The 21960-nt window shown below is 44.4% G+C and overlaps 1 protein-coding gene across 5 annotated transcripts in view; it reads right to left on the bottom strand.

Moving 5' to 3' along the window:
• Positions 1 to 19279, bottom strand: part of MTR (5-methyltetrahydrofolate-homocysteine methyltransferase) — a 75295-nt gene extending 56016 nt beyond the window's left edge. For 2 of the 5 annotated variants that reach the window (XM_059715684.1, XM_059715701.1), the window contains exons 1-8: positions 13743 to 13881; positions 12719 to 12933; positions 9601 to 9690; positions 8533 to 8602; positions 7487 to 7579; positions 7278 to 7384; positions 6336 to 6395; positions 4800 to 4894 (exon numbers count right to left, since the gene is read on the bottom strand). In XM_059715684.1, the coding sequence (XP_059571667.1) occupies positions 4800 to 4894; positions 6336 to 6395; positions 7278 to 7384; positions 7487 to 7579; positions 8533 to 8602; positions 9601 to 9690; positions 12719 to 12933; positions 13743 to 13866 (854 nt within the window). In that variant the 5' untranslated portion in view covers positions 13867 to 13881. Of the gene's footprint in view, positions 1 to 4799; positions 4895 to 6335; positions 6396 to 7277; positions 7385 to 7486; positions 7580 to 8532; positions 8603 to 9600; positions 9691 to 12718; positions 12934 to 13742; positions 13882 to 19171 lie in introns of those variants that run through there. The other 3 variants (XM_019479749.2, XM_019479748.2, XM_059715694.1) reach the window with 3 other exon arrangements.
• Between the last annotated feature and the right edge of the window lie 2681 nt (positions 19280 to 21960).

Genomic DNA, 21960 nt, shown 5'->3' with positions numbered 1-21960 from the left:
AAGCATGTACTGCACAGAGACAAAGATACCGCGTTTATTTTCATAAGTGTAAACTCATCATTCAAGATTATTGCAACAAAACAAAGAACAGGTGATATGACCATTTATATGAAATGTAGATAAATGCAATATACTCTGTCATATTGCATGTTTGATTTATAAACTTCCATTTTATACCTTTTTTTAATTTTCTCTTTTTGATTTAAATGGCTGCATTTCTCTCCGCCTCATCTCAGCTCCATTTGTCTCTGTCTCTCAACACAGACTTATCTGTCGATTTCTGACCCACCGCAGCAAGATATGCTATATCCAAGTGGTATAATCAGTGAATGAGAATGTTTTGACGCTCACTGGACTCACCACACACTGGATACCTAAAACCATTTATTCAGATTACTTGAGGGATATACTGTCACAAGACAAGTTGATGAACAGGCCTGCAAGGCTGGCACAATTTAGGTTTTGCAAATGTGCTCATTAAAAACTGGAAGCGCACACACCCAATTCAAAAGCTGAATGCTGTATTTCCTGGTCGATGTCACCTTCAAATAAATGCAGTACCATCACAGCCACCAAAAACTAACATTTGAGGAAATACATGAGCATTTTACTGTGCACTCTTAAAACAAGCAGCCTTGTGTTAGGCGAGTAATAAGCATGACTGTACCCTAAACTTTGTGCTCCAATTCCCTAAGCCAAAGTATTCGGTGTAGCAACTGTCATCTATCACATGCCAAGACTATAAGAGCTCTTTGGTGCAAAGTAGCGTGTAAAGCAGAAAGCATAACAGAACTTAAATCCCCTTCCTCCTGCCCCTGTCCCCTAGCCCAGCAAGGGTTCTAGGTACTATCACAAAATAAGTCAGGAGTGGCCAACCTGTGCCACATAAGTGGCATGGGCAGCTTCTGCATGTGGCACACAGCAGACCAGGGGGGAGACAGGCAGCAGAGTAACGGATGGAGCAGAAAGCAGAGCAGCAGATTGGCCAGGGAGTGAGAGCAAGGGACAGAAAGCAAAGCAGCAAGTGAAGGGGATCAGAGTGGCACTCAAGGAGGGTGTACAGCTAGTTTGTGACATGCCTGCCAAAAAAGCTGGCCCCTAAAGATAATGATGACAACAACAGCAGGGCTCAAATGTATATAGGGGAAAAGCTAAGCTCATGCACAAGGAGTACAATTACCACCCATCCTAGAAATTCAAAGCTAAGAACTGTTAGTGAGAAGCTCCTCAGTTAGTTGCAATCAAGTTGACGGTCCACAGTGGGAAGGTTTGTAAGATCCCTAGATAAGGGCCAAACTCAGACTTATTTAAAGATTAGACCAAGAATTGTGACAGCAGAGTGAAGTAGCCTTGGCAATGAGATCAGACACAGAAATCTGAGAGTTTTTTTTATGGAATACTGTTTAATACATTCTGTATTTCAGCTTCACTGCCCCCTCTATCCTCTTTATAGAGAAATTAATGTCCTGTGCAGACTAATCTAGTACTCCAATCTATAGAAAGTATCGATCTCTAGGCTGGGATGCTATATACACAAGTCAATTAGCACCGTTTCAATAGGCTCCGTATGTTACTTCTGCAGTACAGTCTGGCCTGGGAAAGTAGAGTCTCAAGGGCAGTCAGACAAGCCGAGTTTCTGTAAGTGAAATCTCATGCTTCTGCATCACTGCAAAGGGTAACTTGCCAGTTTTAAAAGGGATTTTGCTGAAAAACAAAACTATCTTGCCATAACATATGCTGTGTATGTGTCTAATAGCAAACTACATATTTAAAACAGTAGGAAAACAGACAGGTAACCGTTTTCCTTTGGTGTGAATCTTCATATAATGAGAATCTCAACAGAGAAATCCACAGAAAAAGATATTGGAAAAAAGGAGGGGGGGGGGGGGGGGAGGAGGACAGAAAAACAAAGGGAAAGCAAGATTCATGCAGGGTTTTACATATTATGTCCTGAACTCTGACACATTGCCTGTGCCAACTGCTTCTTGAAGCCCAAAAGTGCAGGCAGAGTGAGGTAGACGGTAGCCATCAAATTTGCCAATTTTTGTTTTCAACATAATTTTTCATTAAAAAACCCCTCCAACATCTATACCTGAACAGGTTAAGAATATGTGTCTATTCAATTATCAGCTGTCAGGGTCACCTCTCAAAGTACTTTTCAGTACCCCTTTGAACTGAAACCAAAAATCACAAAAAATAGGGCTAAAACCAATGGCATAACATGGGGTGGGCAGCCGGGCACATGTCCTAGATACAACCTAAAGAGAAAGGAACCAGGACACAGAAAGGATGCCTCACCCTGGAGCTACTGTCTACCTCACTCTGCCTGCACTTTTGGGCTTCAAAAAGCAGTTGGCACAAGCAATGTGTCAGAGTTCAGGACATTCAGGGAACTGTAGTTCTGCAGAATGGCATGGACTTCACTGATGCTAGGAAATGAATTGATCCCACTTTTTGCTGCCAAAAATCAGCATTTTTTTGTTTTCTGGACATGTGCTTCAGCACAAAAAGTAAGATAAAAGTTCCCCCTCCTGCCAGTAGCAGCAAATTCCACTGCCTTTTTAAAGAATAAGTCCCTGCACATCTTGCATCAGCTGCTGGCTGCTGTTCCTACACCTACAAGTCAGAAGGTAGGAGAGGAGACAGGGGAGGATGAGAGAAGACTGCTCAGGGTGCATTTTTTTCATGCTATGCCTCTGGCTTAAACAACTACAAAAAGCCACCTAGTCCAGCTGCCTGTTCAAGGAAGCAACTTCCCTGTTTGAACCATCCTACATAAATGTATGTCTAACCTGCTCTTGAAAACTTCCAGCCGTGGTGATTCCACCATCTCTCTATGTAGTCTGTGTACCTAGGGGACAGATCATAACCAACCTCTTTACAATAATCCTTCAAGTGTTTCAAGACTGTTAACAAACCCTCCCCCTCATTCTTCTCTAAATTAAAAAATCCCAATTTTTTCAATTTTTCCTTAGCATGTTTCCTATGCCTCTAATTATTTTTGCTGCTCTCTAGTAGACATTTTCCATTTTGTCCATACCTTTCTTGAAATGTGGTCACCCAAACTGGGCAGATGAAGCCCCATCTGAATAGCATGAAAGAATCATGTCCTGTGATTTGCACATGATATTCCTGTCAGTGTACCTGTCATTGGCTTTTTGGGGGGCAGGGGTTCAACAATAACACACTAGCTACTCATTCAGCTTGGGCTCCAACATAAGCCTCAGGCCCTTTTCTTCTAGTATGACATCCTAGCCAGTTGCCCCCCAATATGTATTACGTGACTGTTCTGTCCTAAGCACAAAACTCTGAACTCGTCTTTTCCTGAATTTCACACAATTTATTCAGGCCACTTTTCCAAGTATTTTGAAGCAGCATGAAGTAGTTTTGAATCCTAATTCTGTTCTCCAAAGCATCTGCTACTGCACCCAGCATAGTATCATCTGCAAATGTACTAAGTGTGCACTCAATTCCATCTTCCAAGTCATTAAAGATACAAATACTTGTGGTTCTACTGTATCTGGATGGTTACTTGGCTTACGCTGCTTACTAGGCAAAGGTTGCCAAATTAAGAAGGACCTACTCCACTGCCTTCTGCAGCTTTTACTTCAAAGGGTGCTGTTTTTCCATTCAGCCTGAGCTCATCAACAGCCCCACACAGATGATTGGAGAAGTGGTGCCCTTTGAAATAAAAACAGCAGCAAACACCTAGACCACCTTAGGGGCCTTGACATGTGTTTGCTGTGGCTCTGTATCCCCGTTACTTCATAGCCTCTCATTTTTGCAAGGGGATCAGGAACCCTAAACCCCCAAAGTATTCAAGTTCTTTGGTATTAAAGTACCAGACCTACAACAGACCCCTGCACAAACCCCACTTAATCCCTCTCCTCACTTAGAAATCACACCTTTTAGTCTCTAAGCAAGATAATCTAACCAGCTATGAACCCACTTTACAGTACTTTCATCTAAACCAGAGCTGTCCAACTTCAGTGTGGTCAGTTGCCACATGCAACCACACTCCAGGATCCCCACAGCTGCACAGTCTGCATCAGCAGCATATGGCACCTTCCCCACATCCTGTATGCAAGTTCTGCCAGTGGCATACGACTCCCCCTCACCTCCTGCTGCACAGGCAGTACATGGACCCCTGGGCCCTCCCCCACCATGTGGCAGTGGGAGAGGCAGCCATCAGGGCCCATGGGCTGCAGCTTAAGTGCTCGATGGCTGCAAGCAGCCCGCAAGCCACCAGTTGGACAGCCATGATCTAGACTGGATTGTGTTAGCTTACCTAGGAGAACATCATGGGAGACCATATAGAAGGCCTTTACTGAAGTCAAGGTATTTCACATCCCCTGCTCTCCCCATCCTCAAAACCAGTCACCTGATGACGTTTTATAAATAATAATACTTTACTATTCTTTTTATCAGCCAAAACCATTTAGTCCCTGTTTACTCCAGGTCTTAAGTCTCCATGAATCTGAAAGTCTGTGTTTCAGATCCAAGCATGATTTCATGAAAGTTGTTTTAAAAACAGTCTGGCTTTGTCTCTACCAATCAAATTAATCATGATTAAAATAAAGTTAGTTGAAACCATATATTGTAACAGAATTCACTACTACAGACAGGAAAAGTAATTCCTGTCTCTACTAGATAAGGAAACCAAGCTAAAACATGCTAACAATGTTCAGAATTAGCAATGGCTGCAGGTAACGTTGTTCTCAACTTACTATAGAAATAGACTTTAAAAAAAACATACCATTTCTATACAACCTTATGGACTCCAGAAAGTATTCTCTTACCAAAGTGGCTCACAGTGGGATATGCTGATGACAAATGCCTCTCCTGTCTGGCCAGAAAGTGTGCGTCCACTCTTATCTATAATGGTTCCAGAAACCTAAATACCAAAAGGAGTGGAAGGGGGAGGGGAAGAAACAGGATTAAAAATTAAAGCATGTTAAAAAATTCTGCACTCAAAAAGCAAACAAAAATATCAAATAGCACTCTACTCAAAACCAGAGCAAGCCAAACTTCTCTCCCGTACAGCCCCCAACACTTCCCCCTATGCAACCTCTAATGGAGATAAACCTATGACCAAACAGCTCAACAAACTTGTGGTTATCAGCCAAGAATCCTAACAATAAGTCTTCCACACCCTCTGCCTTAGGTATGATTGTAAGCCCCAACTTTGCAAAGCACTTTACATGAATAGATCCTTAGGACCAAACAGAACCTCATTTAAGCCATAAAATATTAGGGGGCTTGGACTATAAACTCTTTGGCTCTGGAATCTGGCTCTCTCCCTACCTGCCATCCATGGAGTCTACAGGCTCACGAAGAGTTGTGTAAAGAAAAATAACACTTAGATTTCAAGTACACTCTCCGACTAAAACAAAGCGCTATGGCATTTATACACATACATTTTCATGCCCAGATGCACCCAAGTTGGAGCACACTCAATTAATCAAGTCTGTTCTGCATATAAGCAGATGCGCATGGCGCTGCATTGCTTGCAGTTGTATAAGCAACGAAATGCGCATCACTACAGAGAAAATGGCAGTGGTGCGCTTTTGAACTAAAACACTTGCTATGTGTTTTAGTTCTAAAGTGGACCACTGCCATTTTCTGTGCGTTGACATGCATTTTGCCACTTATACAATTGTAAACAATGCAGCACCAGGCACTTTTCAACGCTGCAGCACTTGCATGTGTAAAAATGCCCTATGATTATCCAGTCTGAGCTCTTGTATACAAAGGCCACAGAATTTCTCCCAGAAGCTGGACTGAAGTGCAGTCTTTTAGGAGGATATCTAATTGTATCTTAAAGACTCCAAATGAGAACAAGTTTATCATTGTTATTGGTATGCTTTTCCTGTGTTTAAATGAACCTAACCTCCAGAAAATTGCAGGTTGAAGGTACAATGCAGACAGATTGAAGGTAGAACATGTCTAACTGAATGTCTAACTTGCAGCTTGTCTGTCTTCGTAATAAGTCTAAGAACATCCCCACCACCACCCCGTCAGATCCCTTTTCCACGCTAGTGCCTACACACAAATGACAGTCACATTCCAGGCTTCTCTTCAGTGAACCGAATAGATTGAGCCCATTAAGCTTCACATTGTAAGGATCAACACAGTCTGTACGACAAATGCTTCATATTTCCTAAGGATATTAAGATAAGTTTGGCAGTTCAAAACAGTCCATTGTAAAAAGACAAGCTGCCTTTGCTGCATGTGTTATACTGCATATGTTTTTCTATTAAATAAAAATAACACTACATTCCATCCCATACCAGTTATGAATCCTCAGTAATTAAAGTAAAATGTCTTGTGCTTACAAATATTGGCTTGGGTTTATATTCTTCTTTGAACAGTTTCCGGAGAGCAAAGAGAGCTGCCTGTGAAATAACAATATCACAAAAAGTTACCAGAACTTCTTTTTTGCTTCTTTTTCTTTTCCCTCAATAGCTTTTTTACAACCTACTGTAAAAAGCTGCACTACATTATTCTGGAATTTCTTTCATGAAGGCCAGCACCACAGGTAGATGGGGGGAAATATGTCAGAGTAACTAGGAGGTCTAAGGCTGTTTACTCTTGCAGGCTGACAGAGTTCCAGCCTGTTTTGGGTTGGGGGAACAGGACTTAGGGGGTGTCATGCATGCACACACATGCACATGGCCAGCAATATGGGGGTGGGGGGGGGCAGAGGTAGCCAGCAGCTGAACCTGTGGCCTGGTGAGCAAAGGGGGCAGGGGGAGCTCTGATTTTCCATGATTTAAAAAAAACCAAAATCCACAGAGCCAGATTTTGTGCTGCAAGAGGAGTGGCAGCTGCCATGGTTCCAGGAGGCAAATAATATTTCTGTCAACAAATGTGTGGCCCCACAGACAGCCCTGAAGGCCGGATGATACAGTTTCACGCACTGGCCTGTGAGCTGGCTCCATGAAACTCATCCAGCCTATGGACCAGAAGAATTGACAGCCCTGATCAAGAAAACTTTGATCATTTTAAAAACAGAACTGGCAAATAAAAGACATGAAGAAGAACTTCTTTCAGATTATGTGTTATGATCTACAAACTGTCATTAAATATTACAAGGACAATAATACAAACAGAAGAGTAAAGATCTTTTTTATGTGTTTAATAACTAATGTCTGCTAAGCTCTTTCTGGCCACTGCTGTCCTTCTTTCTGCTGAAATGTCCTTCCTTCTGCTTAAATTTTACCTATGCATTTCACAAAACTGTGAAATTACCTAAGAAGTATTCTCCAAAATCTCACCTTTGCATTGGCTGTATCAAATATAGTTTCCACTAACAAGATATCAACTCCTCCATCCAAAAGTCCTTTGGCTTGTTCTTGGTAAGCTTCAACCAGCTCATCAAAAGCTGTAAAATGAAATAAGCATTATTTGATGTAGCTTTAGCTGGAGGAGCCTTCTGTATGTGGCTATTATGAAAATTACAACAAAACTAAGTTACGGTACTTACTAATGTTCCTATAGTCCGGTCTCTCCACTGAGGGGGACAGTGATAGTGTCCTGTTTGTAGGACCCATAGCTCCAGCCACATATCTCTTACACCCTAAAAAGATGAGGAGAAGGTATGGGGAGAAGGAAGAAAGAAAGAAATTAGACTCATTTCTGGTCAGATAATCATATCACTGTAACACACAACATCAATGCAAAATAGTGGATTGACTTCAGCACCTCCTGTTCCAAAAGCATAGGTCCCCTGCTTTTGAGGTAAAGGTGGTTCTTATTTAACACCGGGCAGAAGATAGTTAGCACCACACATGTAAGTAGATTTGATTTTTACCATGTAAGAGAGGAAATGTTACATACTCATACACAGTACCATAGCAAGTGGGGTGCCAGTGGCACCCTTGCACCATCCTGGGGTAGGTGGGCCATAAAAAAAAGCAGCTGCTCCTGAAGCCACACAATAGCAATCGCAATAGCAATCGTGTCAGCACCACAAGTCACTGCTGCTGCTGTGCTCTGGGTGCCTGGCTGCATTCCTATGCTGCTACTCAGGCATTGGTACACCATACAACAGTGAGCCATCACATCAGTGCATTCTTAAGTCTCAGTTAATTATTTTTACATGCGCAGCACAGACCTATACAGAGAAATTCTAAAGCAAAGTGACACTTATTTTATTCATACCTGTCTGCAAGACAGAGAAAAGCTGTAAAAATTATAGATTAAATTAGGAAACAATTATCTAGACAATCCAATGACTGGCTAATAAGCAGGGGACAGTTTGGTGTTAGAAGGTGATAATTAGCACCCTGCTGATTCAGCCCTTTACTACAGGAACTAGAGTAGCATCTTACAAATCTAGATAGCACGCAATGAAAAAAAAAAAAATCACTGCTGCTTTTGGATTCTCAGAGAACAACCAGGAGCATCGCTGCTCCCAGATGCAGTCAAGCACAACACCCACAGTAACAAGTGTTCCAGGGCTTGTAAAGAGACAAACAAACATGGAAAGGAAGCATTTGAATTAAAAAGAAAAAAGTCCATGCTGTTCACCTGTAAGAGTAGTTACATCATCAGCCGCTTTTCTGGCCACCTGCGCTGAGATTCTGTTTAACCGATAAACCTGAAACAGTGAGAGCCAGTTACTTTGTGCTAACAGAAAAGGTCAATCCCATATATTATGGCTCTTCTTCAAAGAAAACTAGCAAAGCAGCTTACTGCAATAACGCTCCCCTAAACAAGCATGCAGTGCATTCTAAGCATACTTTAGGCAAGACAAATACATGCAAGCGCTACAGAAAACCTTAAGCATCAGAAAAGTGCTTTGTTATATGAAGCTCTAAAGGGCACTGCAGGGATGCGATTATATGAGATGAATCCCACTCCACCACGCATCTCTGGTTAAAACTAGTTTATGGGGAAGTGACTGAGGGCTCCTTCTGTAAACTACTAAACATTCTTCACTCCCACTAAGACTGGAAAGAACTGAAGATCAGCTGGAATGATGGGAGGTCCAAAGAGGATAAATGTCAGCTTATTTAAAAAGGGGGGAAAAAAATCAACTCATTTTAATACATATTTCCAAGTGTTACTCAGCTGCTAAAATAAAGTTAAAAATGAAACAACCTCAAGGAAAATCATGATAAACCTGAGCTCAAAAGAATCCTATGTACTGCTGTAATAATGTTCTGTCCTACTTGTAATGTACAAAGGCAATATTCAAGTACACCACACATTTCCACTGTGGCACCTAATGAAATTGGAAACACTGAAGCAGAATGTTCCTGTTTGCAGAACAAGACCCTTCTGTATATATTCAAATAAACTATGACAAATGGTTACTGCCTGTGCCTCTATCGACAGCTGTCACAGTGCAGCTGTCACACAACCTCCTTTGCAACAATGGAAGTAGGCTACAAATAATTTGTGATATTTCTCTCCCAAGTAGCAAAGACCTCAAGAACCTTATCTGTACACCCAGGTTCTGTACATCTGTACACAGCGTGCACTTAGCAGTCAACATGAACCTGATGGACTTTGGGACTAGGGTAACCTTAGCTGCTGGGACAAAAAAGAAATTTTTATTAACATCTTGATGCACAAGTAGTATAAAATTTTTACCAAATCCTCCAGCCCATAGTCAGCCTGCGCAACTCTGGTGCTGCTGAAAGTGTTTGTTTCAATGATATCAGCACCTGACAGCAAATACTCCTGCAAACAAACAAGCAAATAAATAAATAAATTAATAAATAAATAAATAAATAAAACAAAAATAGAGTCTTAAGGACCCAGAATAAGGATAAGGAGACTGGATTCCCCAACACTATTTCCTTCTAACATTTGTCTAATTTCGTTGAAAGCTATGAAGTAAAATTCCTTTTTCATTCATGGCATGCCAAATCCTGCAGTCCCAACTCAAATACTACTCCTACTGTTTTGAGAATGTGTTGCACACAGTGAGGACTGCTACATATGTGCAATGCTTTAATATCAGAATTATACTTCATATTAAGATTATGTAATTAAGTCCCTGATCCAGGTATGTAGACAAGTATAAACCTAACTTTAAGCATGCAAACTGTCTCCTTGAAGTGCCTAAAGTTACACATGTACTTAGGTATCTGAAAAAAAAAAAAAAAAGAACCAAGAACTATTCAAGTTTTATACAAGTTATAAAACACAGGTGCAAAAATCAAATTGAATTGAGAGCCACTTGCAAGGTATACTGTCCAATGCAGGGCTGCCTCTTGGCATCCACTATGATTGGATGCAAGCCCTCAGCCCTTTGCAAGTGGCAAATTGAAGAGCACATGCACTTATATGGTCAGACTAAGGAGCTGTGACACTGCAAGGACACAGCATGTGCCATGTTGGTTTTAAAAACCTTTTTAATGTAATAAAGTAGTTTAAGAAGAATTAAAGCAAATTACTGACACTGTCCATCTGTGACCCAGGAACTGATGTTACGCATCCATTATGGATGGTCATAAGCAATCTACTAAATCATATATTGCTTTAATAGACATTATTAGCCTGTTATAAACTAATACAAAATGTACCAGAGCAGTGTTTACCAGCTGAAACTGAAATTCTGGTCTACTTGAAGTGAATGGGAACTTTGCCCCAGCTTACAACAGAACCAGAAGTTCAGTCTGAATTTTCAAGCAGTGACATGGTGGGAAAAGGCTAATTGCCAGAGGCAAAAAAATATTAGTAGAACTTGCCAGAAGAAACAAGAAAAAGCAGTGTTTAGGTGGTGAGAGAGGTTTAAAAAGTTCAGTAGTGAAGGGAAATCTAGAAACAGTGAAAACAGAGTAGAATGCAGTGGAATAGAATTCCAGGAGGATTTGTGTTTATTAAGGATCATGTCTAAACTAGCAATTACGGCCCAAAACCATGAAGGTATTTAGCCACCTAACTCCTGAAATCAATGAAAGCAGGGTGAAAAATTCCTTTCATGGCCTACAACTTTCTTTAGCTGCTTGAATTTTTATTTCTCCATTTACTTATTGTGTCACAACAACCGTTACCAAGAAAGCTCTCTGGTGCACAGATGATGCCATCATGCTTTTAGAACATACATCTTGCACATTTGGGACGCAACTAAAATAAATGAACAATTATTCACTCAGAGATGTAAGCATACAAAACTATGCATACAAATATGACTGGCAACAACTGCATTTAGCACTTTTGCTCCTTTAACCTAATGCACACCAGCTATTCATGCACTGGACAGACAAACAGGGAAGATTATTTCATTGGCTTCATTGAGATGTTTGCTACCACAGTTGATCACAATATTAACAAATTAAAAAATTAATCTCTCTAATCTCTCATTTACCATGACTTCAGGTATGATTTGTAACAATGACTAGAGGGGGGGGGGGGGGGTGTTAAGACAGAAGCATGTTTTTTCCTCCTATTCTGAGAGTGTCCTCATTAACGACAAACATACTTTATTAGAGGAAAAGATGCATATTGTATGATAAAAGGTACACTTAAACCTCCTTTTAGAGCATTTCTTAAATACATGCATACTATTTTATATTTAAAGATTTATGCATTTCAAGCTCTTTTTTTTAAGTGCTTAAAATTACTATATACCAGAACAGTATTAAAATGATAATTTGCTCTAACTGGGAAATCAGTTTTGACTTTTGAAAAATGGCATCTTCCTTTTAGATCTCACTTATCAACCAAAGCACAGGTAAAAACTACTTAGTAAAAACTAGAGTGCCTATTTAAAGGACTCCACTTTTCAAGCAGAGAGAGACAGAGAGACAGAGCACTAAAGGGGCATTTTTCAAGTTACTGTCCATAAATACGTTATCCTCCAAGGATTTTGTGAAGCTCTAACATCTTTATAGATCATGCCAAGCCTGCAAATTTCACCAGCTTTCAACCTAGATGGGTTGAAAAAGATTAAGAAATCTGAAGCCCAACATGGAGAATTTCCAGGGTTTGGTGTCAAGTCAGCTCACCTGATAGAGCTTTGACCATTTCCTAGGAACAGCTTCAAACAGCTTTTTTCCTTAACCTCCTCCACAGCACTAGAAAGTTCCCGATTCTCTAAAAAGTGTTACGTTACCAAACAAGTCTTAAGAGACTGAGCATTAAAATAAAACTAAAATACTTAAAAAGGTATCGTTAAAATACTTAAAAGATGACAGGGAATCAGAAATAAAAAACCCCAATGAACAGGTTTGAGGTCATATGCAAATATCAATTAGTTATAACACTACCTGAGTACTGCAGCTAGGGAGAATTAAGTTTTGCTATAACTTGGAAAAATTTGGATAATGTAGTGATTTAACAACCATTGGTTACTGCCTTTGACAACTCGCAGATGTCAAGGAAGGTACTAGAAGGTAGGATAAGGGGAAATATAGTGCCCATGGTTTCGTTTTGTTTTTCAGAAGAGGACCCAAGAAACCAGACAGTGGGCAGTAACCACACAGGAAGACACTGGACCATATATACCATCCATCAATTTGTAGCGCACTAGCAAAGGAGCCTCTTGAATAAGTAACATGCTTTTTACTGGCCTGCCACAGGTCAGGTCACCTGACAATTCTTTGGTTCACAATATACAAGTGATACAACCTTCAAATTATTATTTTTTCATTTAAATGAGACAATCAGTATTAGTCAAACCCCCCAAAAGTACAGTAATACATACAAGGAATAGATTATTTTTTCCCTCTTTAAATCAAGAGATTTAGAAATCATGTAATACCTTGTGAATTTTGTAGATGATGTCAGGCTGAGTTATACTCAGAAGATCATTGTTGCCTTTTAGAGGTTTGGGATGGTCTTGAAATTCTTGCCCTCGGAAGTCCTCTTCTGACAGCGCGTGCTGCTGAATCATGGTTCCCATTCCTCCATCCAAAACCATAATCCGCTCCAGCAAAACAGACTCAATTTCATCTTTTAGGCTTTTTGTGGTATCTACTTGAAAAACAAAGCCAAACAAACTGTAAGGAATTTTGATATTTCTATATATAGCTTTCATAACTAAGTACTTTTAAGATAAAGAAGCCCAACAATCTCAGTAAAAGATTTGTTACTTTATTCTAAACTAACAGAAATCAGCCGTTGTGCTATGCCTAAAATATGCAATAATTTAACATGAGTGAGAACAGCCTGTGCCTGCAGCTGCATTTAGATGAGCAGGAGACTGCACCCAGGAGGAGCCCCAGGAAACCAGCAAGGAGTTAGTAATAGGGGCAGAGGGAAGGTTGAGGAGCCTCTAGGGTAGCCTCTGCTTCCTTTTCCATAAAGTAAACTGGCAAATCAGTGAAATAATTCATGCTGTTTATCCCCCCCATAGACATTCCCTCAAGAGGCCTACTCCTTTGATTTTTACTGCTGCAGAAATCCATTGAAGTGGGAGTTTCAGGGCTGCAGATTTAGCTCGCGCCACAGATTCTGGCACAGTCGGATGCAAACGTGTCTCATGACTATTTGTTTGCTGTCAGTAATCTAGCCCAACAGTGACCCTGCAGCATTGAAAAGGCCTCCCTGCTTCTTCAAGGCAAAATTAGCTTTTTATTTTGTAACGCTTCCAACCTAAAGCATTCCTTTATACAGGTTTCCCTCACTATGCTGTACATGCATTCCTGGAAAACGGCACATAACTCAAATTCGCATAAAGAGAACCCACTTTACAATGTAACAAATAGGGATACGTTCCAAGACCTCGACAGTACTGACCCCCAGACCTATTTCTACCACTTTTACAGTACAATTTTGGTACTCACCAACAGCAGACAGTACACACAAGCACAAGGCACCATCACAATGGGGGTGGCAATTACAGAAACACGTGTCACAGACAACGAGCGAGGAACACAGATCCACACAGGAGACTATATTTTGGTGCATGTCACTCCCACAATGCACCACACAAAGCAGCTGACTGTGGGCTTCCTTCACACAGATCACATAGGAGTGAATTTACCTCACATATAACAACATTTTTGGTATAAAATGGGTCATCGTATAAGAACAAATTCACACATACAGAACCCGCATAAAGTGAGGGAAACCTGTACACAGAAAAATTACCTATCACTGAAATACAAGGTGAAGCTAGAGCAATACACCTATTTGCGATGCTTAAAGAATGACAAAAGCAATTGAGGGTCTGGATCTACACCTCATTACTCAGGAGAGAAGAAAGATCCACATTTACTTCAGTGACTCTGGATAAAAGGTTTTCAACCTCAAATGTAGGTTCTATTAAAAATAAAGGTTGGGGCATGGGAGAAGAATAGAAGACGAGTTAAGAGCACATAAATTAAACAGAAACATGTTGGGAACTCAGGTAAAAATAAAGTGAAAATAATCACTCCAGCTTTTCACAGCTACACTTGAGAAAAAATGCAATATTAAGTAAAAAGAAATTCAGTTTTTCCTACTTTGAGTATATAAACAGGTTATTAGTAATACCAAACACCAAAGGTTTCTCTTAATAGTGTCTCTAACCACAGCTACCTTCCCTGCATTCAGACTCTATACTAGGCTTGAAGACAGGAAATAAAGACAATTTCCTACCCCCAAAACATGTCAAACACTACCTACACATCTGCACTTTCATTAATAAGCAAAAGCCAACAGGTACTATGAGATCTGCACCGCTCTAAAGCTTCTAACATTTTTTTTTTGCACAAGAGAAAAAATAGTTTTGTCCCTCTTTATCAACACAGAATGTCCTGGCTCTTCTAATCACTTTCCAACACCCCCAAAATGCAAGCCACTTGGCAGCATGCTAGCACTCCTCAGGGCCTGCTGCATCTTCTTCCTAGCTCTGAAATCCTGCAAGACAAGCTTTCATGTGGGGATGGCCAGATCTTCTGACTGGTGGCAGATGAGACAGAGTCACAGGAACAAACTCTACAATAGATCACAATGCAGGAACAGGCTACAAGGAGAGACAGACTGTCCATATTCTGACAAACAATCCAAGGAACAGCCCAGAGAGGAAGCAGCACTGGATTTGGAGCCACAGATGGATAAAGGACTATCATCATCCTTTTTTGCTGTTCTGGGGAAAACTGTGGCATAACTGGGAGGTATTTCACGTTATGAACAATACAATTATTATGTAAGCAGTGAGATGGCTTTAGTTTCAGTGTGGCTACTGCCCTTAGTTCTGGCTCCCATTCCCCTCCCAACTATACATAATCTTAATCAGATTCCAGGCTAAGGGGACACAAACCATACACCAGTGGTTCCCAAATCCCCGATTGGGGAACCTATTTAAGTCAATCCTGGGCTGGTGGGGGATGGGGAGGGATGGGGCAGGGGCCAGATTGAGGCCCCCGTGGTGAGGAAGGGACAGTGTGGTCATCCAGGAGCAGAGGAAGGTAAGTGGGGCCCCAGCCCAGCCTGGTGGTGGGAGGATTGGAGCCTCAGAGGTCCTCTAGGGGCAGGGGGGCTCCCACAGCACACATGCCCCCCATCTCTGTGCGGGGCAGAGGCAACTGCGGCTGGCCACATGAGGGCACGGCTCAGCCCAGTGGCGGGATGCACATGGTGTCTGGCCGCTCCCAGGCCAGCTGCAGCAGGGCTTGGGGCACAAAGTCCAGCCTGAAACAGCAGCTGCCTCTGCCACATAGATTGGGGGGGCCCAAATGAGGGGCAGCTGCAGCAGCGGTGAGGGAGGGATTGGGGTTGGAGCAGGAGCAGTTCCTGCAGCCTGGATGGGGTGGGATGGAGCCAGGAGCAGCTCAGCCAGGGGGCACAAGGAGGGGGAGGCATGCACCCCAGGAGGGCACAGGAGGCACGTGCCCCTGGATCTGCACACAGGATGAGGCACACTGCAGCTGCCGCCTAGGGCCAGGCTGTTCCCAGTGGCTGATCTATGCTACGCTCAGGCCAGGCACTGGGAGCAGCCACCTGAAAATTCGCTGTAGCTCCCCGCAATCCCCACTCCCAGTGCCACCACAGCCCATCCCGAGTGCAGTACGGCCCAGCCTCCACCAGGAACAGCCCAGCACACCATCCCAGCCCCAGCCCACAGCTGCAGCTCAGTGCAGATCCTGGGCACACAGCCTCCATGCCCTTGGGGAGTGGGGGGCAGGAGGAGAGGAAGGCTGCACTGGGCTGTTCCCAGCAGAGGCTGGGCTGCACTGTGCTTGGGGCAGCAGCAGCACTGGGAGCGGGAGGGGTCGATGGGGGGTGCTACAGAGAAATTTTGGGTGGCTGTAGCCCCTCCCTCCGCCCCCCAGCCCCGCTCCCAGCCTGGTCCATGCACAGCACGGGCCAGCCCCCCCATTGGGAACAGCCCAGCCTGCAGCTGCAGCCTGCCCCGTGTGCAGATCCAGGGGCATGCACCTTCCCATTCCCTCTTGGGGTGTGTGCCTCCCCCTTCTCACGCCCCCCGGACAAGATGCTCATGGCTCCATCCCACCCACCCCAGCTACAGGGCCTGCCCCTGCTCCAGCCCTACTCCCTCCCTCACAGCCATTGAGGGGGTAGGGACAAATTGAGGCCCCAGCAGTGAGGGAGGGAGTGGGGCTAGGGCTGGGGCCTCAATATGCCCCTGCCCCTTCCCCCACAGACTTACCTGTTGGGGAGGTGCATCCCCAAATAATTTTTTCCCTTCTCCCTTGATCTGCCCCCCTTTCTTCCCAACAGATTTACCTGCAGGGCTGGGGGGAAGGGGAGATGGCGGTAGATCTTGGGTTGCTTTTAAATTCCAAAAGTGATCTCCTACTTAAAAAGGCTGGAGACCACTGCCATATACCCACAACTGGCAAGTTAATCATACTAGTTTTGCATTTCTTATTAAGAGAGAGAAAATGAACCACAGCTAGGATTACAGCATTAGCAACCATTAGTTCGTATTTCATCATGAAGTGCACTCCTGTTAACTGTCAGATCAGTGAACTGATAGTTAAATCATTACTGCTACTAAACCACTACTACTATTCCCACAGCCTAGCTCGTTAACCCCAGTGATCACATTAAATGAAAAAGTCACTGGAGGACAGCAGTTTTTGGCTTCCTGGTCCCATCAATCCAAAACAAATTGTCCTTAGGAGGTCGGGGACAGCAGCGGGAGTGAGAAAAAACAATTCTGTTAATAAACCTCTACACCCAGTGCAGGATTCATTGACTTTTCACCCAAATTGTCCTCAAGGTGCTGCTTGAGACTATTGTCATTTAGGAAAAACTAACGCTAGTGTGAGACCTCTTCAGGTCACTGAAACTACTCTCTTTCTGTCATAGGCATCCACATCATATAATCCCAGTCCAAGGATCCCCAAGTAAATACAGCACCAACACCAGCATAAATTGCACGTTACTCTGCAGAAGGGATGCTCTCAGGCCAGCTTGAGGAGCCATATCATGAACACCTGGGAGTCTGGCTCCAAGCACACCCTTCAGTTTAAGTATTTTTTCCCAGAAACTGAGCAAGGGACTGAATGGGAGCCCCACAAGAAGCAGGATGAATTCCTGCAAAAAAGGGAAAAAATATTTATAATGGGCACTTTCCATGTGCTCTGATGCATCGGAGCAGATTCGATTAATCGAGTTTGGGAGCGTAGTAATCAGAACGCTCCGGTGTGCTGCAGTGTCTCGTATTCAGCATCCTTGTGTTTCAAAATGGTGGCGGGGCACTTTAACTAAAGCTGGTCGAACAAGCCTTAGTTAAAGCACCCCCGCTGCCATTTTGAAATGCGGGATACTGAATACACAAGACACTGCGTGCATTTCAATTAGAGTGGCTCCTGAGCTGCTCCTATTAAAATGCCCCCTACTGCAGAGTACACGTACAGATGCCCTTAGATTCTGCTGATAAAGTTTTAACTCAGTTGCTGCCACCATTGCCGCCCCACCTCCAACATCTTTTGGACTATTACTGTTTGCCCCAGAGGAAGAACCTTTGGCTTGGCTGGAAGGCTAAACCATCCAACCAACAAGGGAAGCCAAGGGACTGGCCAATTCGAACAGCTACAACACCGCAGTCAAACAACAAATCTGTTTTGGGGTCTGTTTTCCTGCCTGTTTACTTTCTCTGGCAACACTTCAGAGTCACCTTCTTGGTTGCGTGTGCCTCTTGTAACCATGATAAGATAAGACATCTAACAAGGTAGTTGCGAACTATTAAAACTGATAGATGGCCTCAAGAAGCATCCCTGAAATTATTTTTGATTTTCAGGTGGATATCGGCCTTTGAAAATCTGTGAAATCTAAGAGATCGGCCTTTAAAACGTGTGCTTCCAAGTCTGCTTAAGCCCCAACACAGGTATTATAACAGATTCGTGAACCAACACAACAAAAGTTTCTCCGTTTGTTAAAACAAAGCAAAACCTGTTTGGAATTGGATTTGACCTGCGGGCAAGACAGCAAATAAAACAGAGCAAGAAACTCTTGTTGTGCAAGGGAAAACCCACGTGTAACTAACGCAAACAAGAGATCTGTCTCTCACACACACACACACACACACACACACACACATACACGTGTATATTTATGCACATGCTGGCACACATGCAAGCATACAGGGTGTACAAATGTACATGCAAGTAAGTAGCATGTACACAAGCACACACTAGCACAGCATACACACACGGAAAGAACATATACACGTGCAAAGAACACAAGCAGCAATACACTATGCACACTAGCAGTTTGTGTACACATGCACACAGTGGCAGCGTGTGTGCACACACGCTAGCATCACACACATGCACACTAGCAGCTTGTACACACACGTGCAGCTGCACTCACGCACACACAGCAGCCGTGCATGCACAGGACTCCAAATGCACAGGCACGCATTAACAGCATGCACACACATGCAAAGCGCACACATTAGCAGCCTGTACACACACATGCAGGCATGCACACACAAAGCACATACATGCACGCACTAGCAGCCTACACACGCAAACGCACGGGCACAGCAGCAATGCGCACACACACACACCGCATGCATGGACCCCAAGCCGGCGCACGTGAGTTAAGCCGCAGCCCGGATTGCATCATTGTCCCTGGGCCCCGCAGGTGCCCGCGTCTCGCCCGGGCCAGGCCGGCTGCGATGCGGGACAGGGGCGGAGCACGTGGGCGCCGCGCCGCTCTCCCCCAGTGGCAAAAGTTGGCGGGAAAGGCGCAACCGGCCCAGCCCGCCCCGCCCCGGAGCTCGCCCGGCCCGGCCCGTGGCGGCGCGGTGCATTACCCGGCTGATCCCTGAGCCCGTGGCTGGTCGGCGACATGCTGGCGACCGTAGCTGGTGCCAGCGTGCGGGGCAGCGCGGGCGGGCGGGCGGGCAGCTGGGCCCTCCCCCCGCGACTCCGCCCCCGCCGGGCAGGGCAGGGCAGGGCGCTTGCGCGGGAAGGGGGCGGCTTGATCCCAGCCGGCTCTGCTGCACCGCAGCGCTGGGGTGGGGGAGCCTCCTTGGGACATCCGTGGAGGAGGGGCAATGTCCCGGAGGGGATGTGTGCGCCGTGGTCCCTCCGGACTTAAACATCTTGTAGGGCACAGGGCAGTGTGTTTGTTAGAGCGGCTGGGATAAAGGGAGACGAGCTTCCCCGTGTCAGACATCACAAGCCCTCAGGTGAGGGGTGAGGAAGGATGCCCCTGGCACGCCAGAACTTTGCTTTATCCCAGCTCTGCAGTGGATGCCATACAAGAGGCCGCCCTGCAAAATCCTTGTCTCTGGTGTTGTTTCTGAGGTAGACATCACTGTAGTCCCTGGCGAGGCAGCAAGTCGCTTCGCAATTGGGGGCCCCTGACAGGCCTGTTGCACTTGGAGGATGTGGGCCTAGACCCACCGTGAACTATACCACTTCCCCCCCTTGGATCATACTCAGCTTATGGCCCACTGTGACCCCCAGGTCCTTCTCTGCAGTACCAAGTCTCACTGGCCCCAGTCTAAAAAGGCTATATTGTCAGACAGCAGTTTTGCTGGTCCCCCACCCCCAGAATAGGATTGGCATCTTGTCCTCTAGACCAGCAGTTCTCAACCCTTTTTTGTGCCGGGACCCATTTGTAAACATTGATGGCCAGTCCTGACTCTGCCCCTCCTCACTCCGGACCGGCTGCTCCCAGTCCCCGAGTGTGTGGGGCATGAAGGGCCCCAAGCAGCCCCTCATAGGGTCGAGCTCTGCCAGCCTGCAAGGGGAAAGCCATGGTTTCCCACATTTTTCTCCTTTAAAGGAGAATCCATTTTTAAAGTTTGCTTGCAACACTTTCGTATGTAGTTGCCTCCCACTATTGGGTCGGGACCCATGGGTTGAGAAACGCTGCTCTAGATCAGTGGTTCTCAACCTTTTTTGTACCAGGACCCATTTGTAAACATCAGTGGCCAGTCCCGACCCAGAGCCCCTCACTCTGGACCCACTCCCCCAAGCCTTGCCGTGTGTGGAGCAGGGGGTAGGTGTGTGCGGCGGGGGGGGGCCCCAAGCAGCCCCTCACAGGCTGGAGCTCTGCCAGCCTGCAAGGGAAAAGCCACAGCTTCCCATGTTTTTCTCCTTTAAAGGAGAATCCATTTTTAAAGTTTGTTCACGACCCTTTCATATATTCTTGTGACTCACTTTTGGGTCATGTTCCATGGCTTGAGAAACGCTGCTCTAGATTCCCTGCTCGTTTAAAAAAAAAATGAAAGCCTCTAGCTGTTATGCTTGCAGAGAAACTCTTCAGGACTTGAGGTGAAGATAGCTAATGCAGAGTCAGCAAAGTCAGAAACAACAGCTGAGGCAGGAATTACCCTGTTCCTATAAATGGCTGCTCACAGTCATGGCTAGTATCTGAATTAGCTATGTTAATATTGCACCTATGTCACTGTTTGAAGAGAATAAAAGAAGTACATTAGGAGAATATATGCTGCCTTTCTTGAACAAGGAAGAACGAAGCAAGGGGTCAGTTAAGTGAGCAAGAAAAATCCACAAGTTAAGATGAGCAGGCCTGGTATAGGGGAACATTTTATTTCATTTTCCAGCTGTCAGGATTTTGGGACTCAGCTCTATACAGGGGTTTCAAAACCTATGCTAAACTAAGAATGTATAAAAGCACTTGAGGAATATTGCCAGGCATGTTACTAAGGAAACAAATCACCCTGCTCTAGTCATGTTTTTATTGCATCTATGTGTACAGCATTTGATAAGCATCATCTTAGCCACCGCAACGATAGTCATAGCAAAAAGAACAAGAAAAGGCTCATATACTTGCTTTTGCCTCTGCGGGTCCAACAAGATTTTTTTATTTTGTTGAAATGGTCTTTTCTGAAATTTATTGTTACAGCATTATTTATTTGGTATGAGTTTATCGCAAATGCTGAATTTAATTACACAATTGCCACTCATATAGCAGGTCAACTATTGTTACCTCTTGAATCAACTCTTGTGCTACAAGTAGCTTGAAAGACATTGTTATCCCGAAGTTAGGCAAAAAGCAGGGCAGGGTGGAACCTTAAGCTAAGTACAGACATTCAAAAACCCCAAGTCTGAACTGATTCAATCTGCAGGTTTGTTTTACTGATTTGCAAGTGAACAGACATTCACTTTTGACTCCAGAAATGCAGGCACATGCCTGCAGTGGCTCAGGCCGGAAGCCAGGGGATGCTACAGCAGCCTTCCTTTCCCTTCTGCAGTGGCCAAGGGAAGCTAAACTGAGAGGGGGTGGCCAGGCCCCAGCAAGCCTGAATATGATTGGGGAGGGGGTTAAACCACCTGCAGGGAACCCAGCCCAGGTGTGCTTGGAGGGGGAAGGGGGAAGCAGCCCTTGCAGGCTTGTCCCTAAGGCATGGCCAGACACCAGCCAGGGCAACGCCTCAAGCAAAAATGGGGCAGGGAGGGGGATTAAACTCTCCTGTCTCCCCTCTTTCCCATGGGCATGGGGAGCCTGTCGGAGAGGCACAGTGATTAGACTCTGCCCACAGCCCATTTTCTCATCTGCCACAACTTGATGGAATTTTCTCTTTGGGAGGTGTTGTTCTGGTGAGAGTCAATCATTAAGACATAAAGCTTG

Source organism: Alligator mississippiensis, chromosome 1 (assembly GCF_030867095.1).
Source record: "Alligator mississippiensis isolate rAllMis1 chromosome 1, rAllMis1, whole genome shotgun sequence".
Lineage (NCBI taxonomy): Eukaryota > Metazoa > Chordata > Crocodylia > Alligatoridae > Alligator > Alligator mississippiensis.
This window is presented reverse-complemented; position numbering and strand designations above follow the sequence as displayed.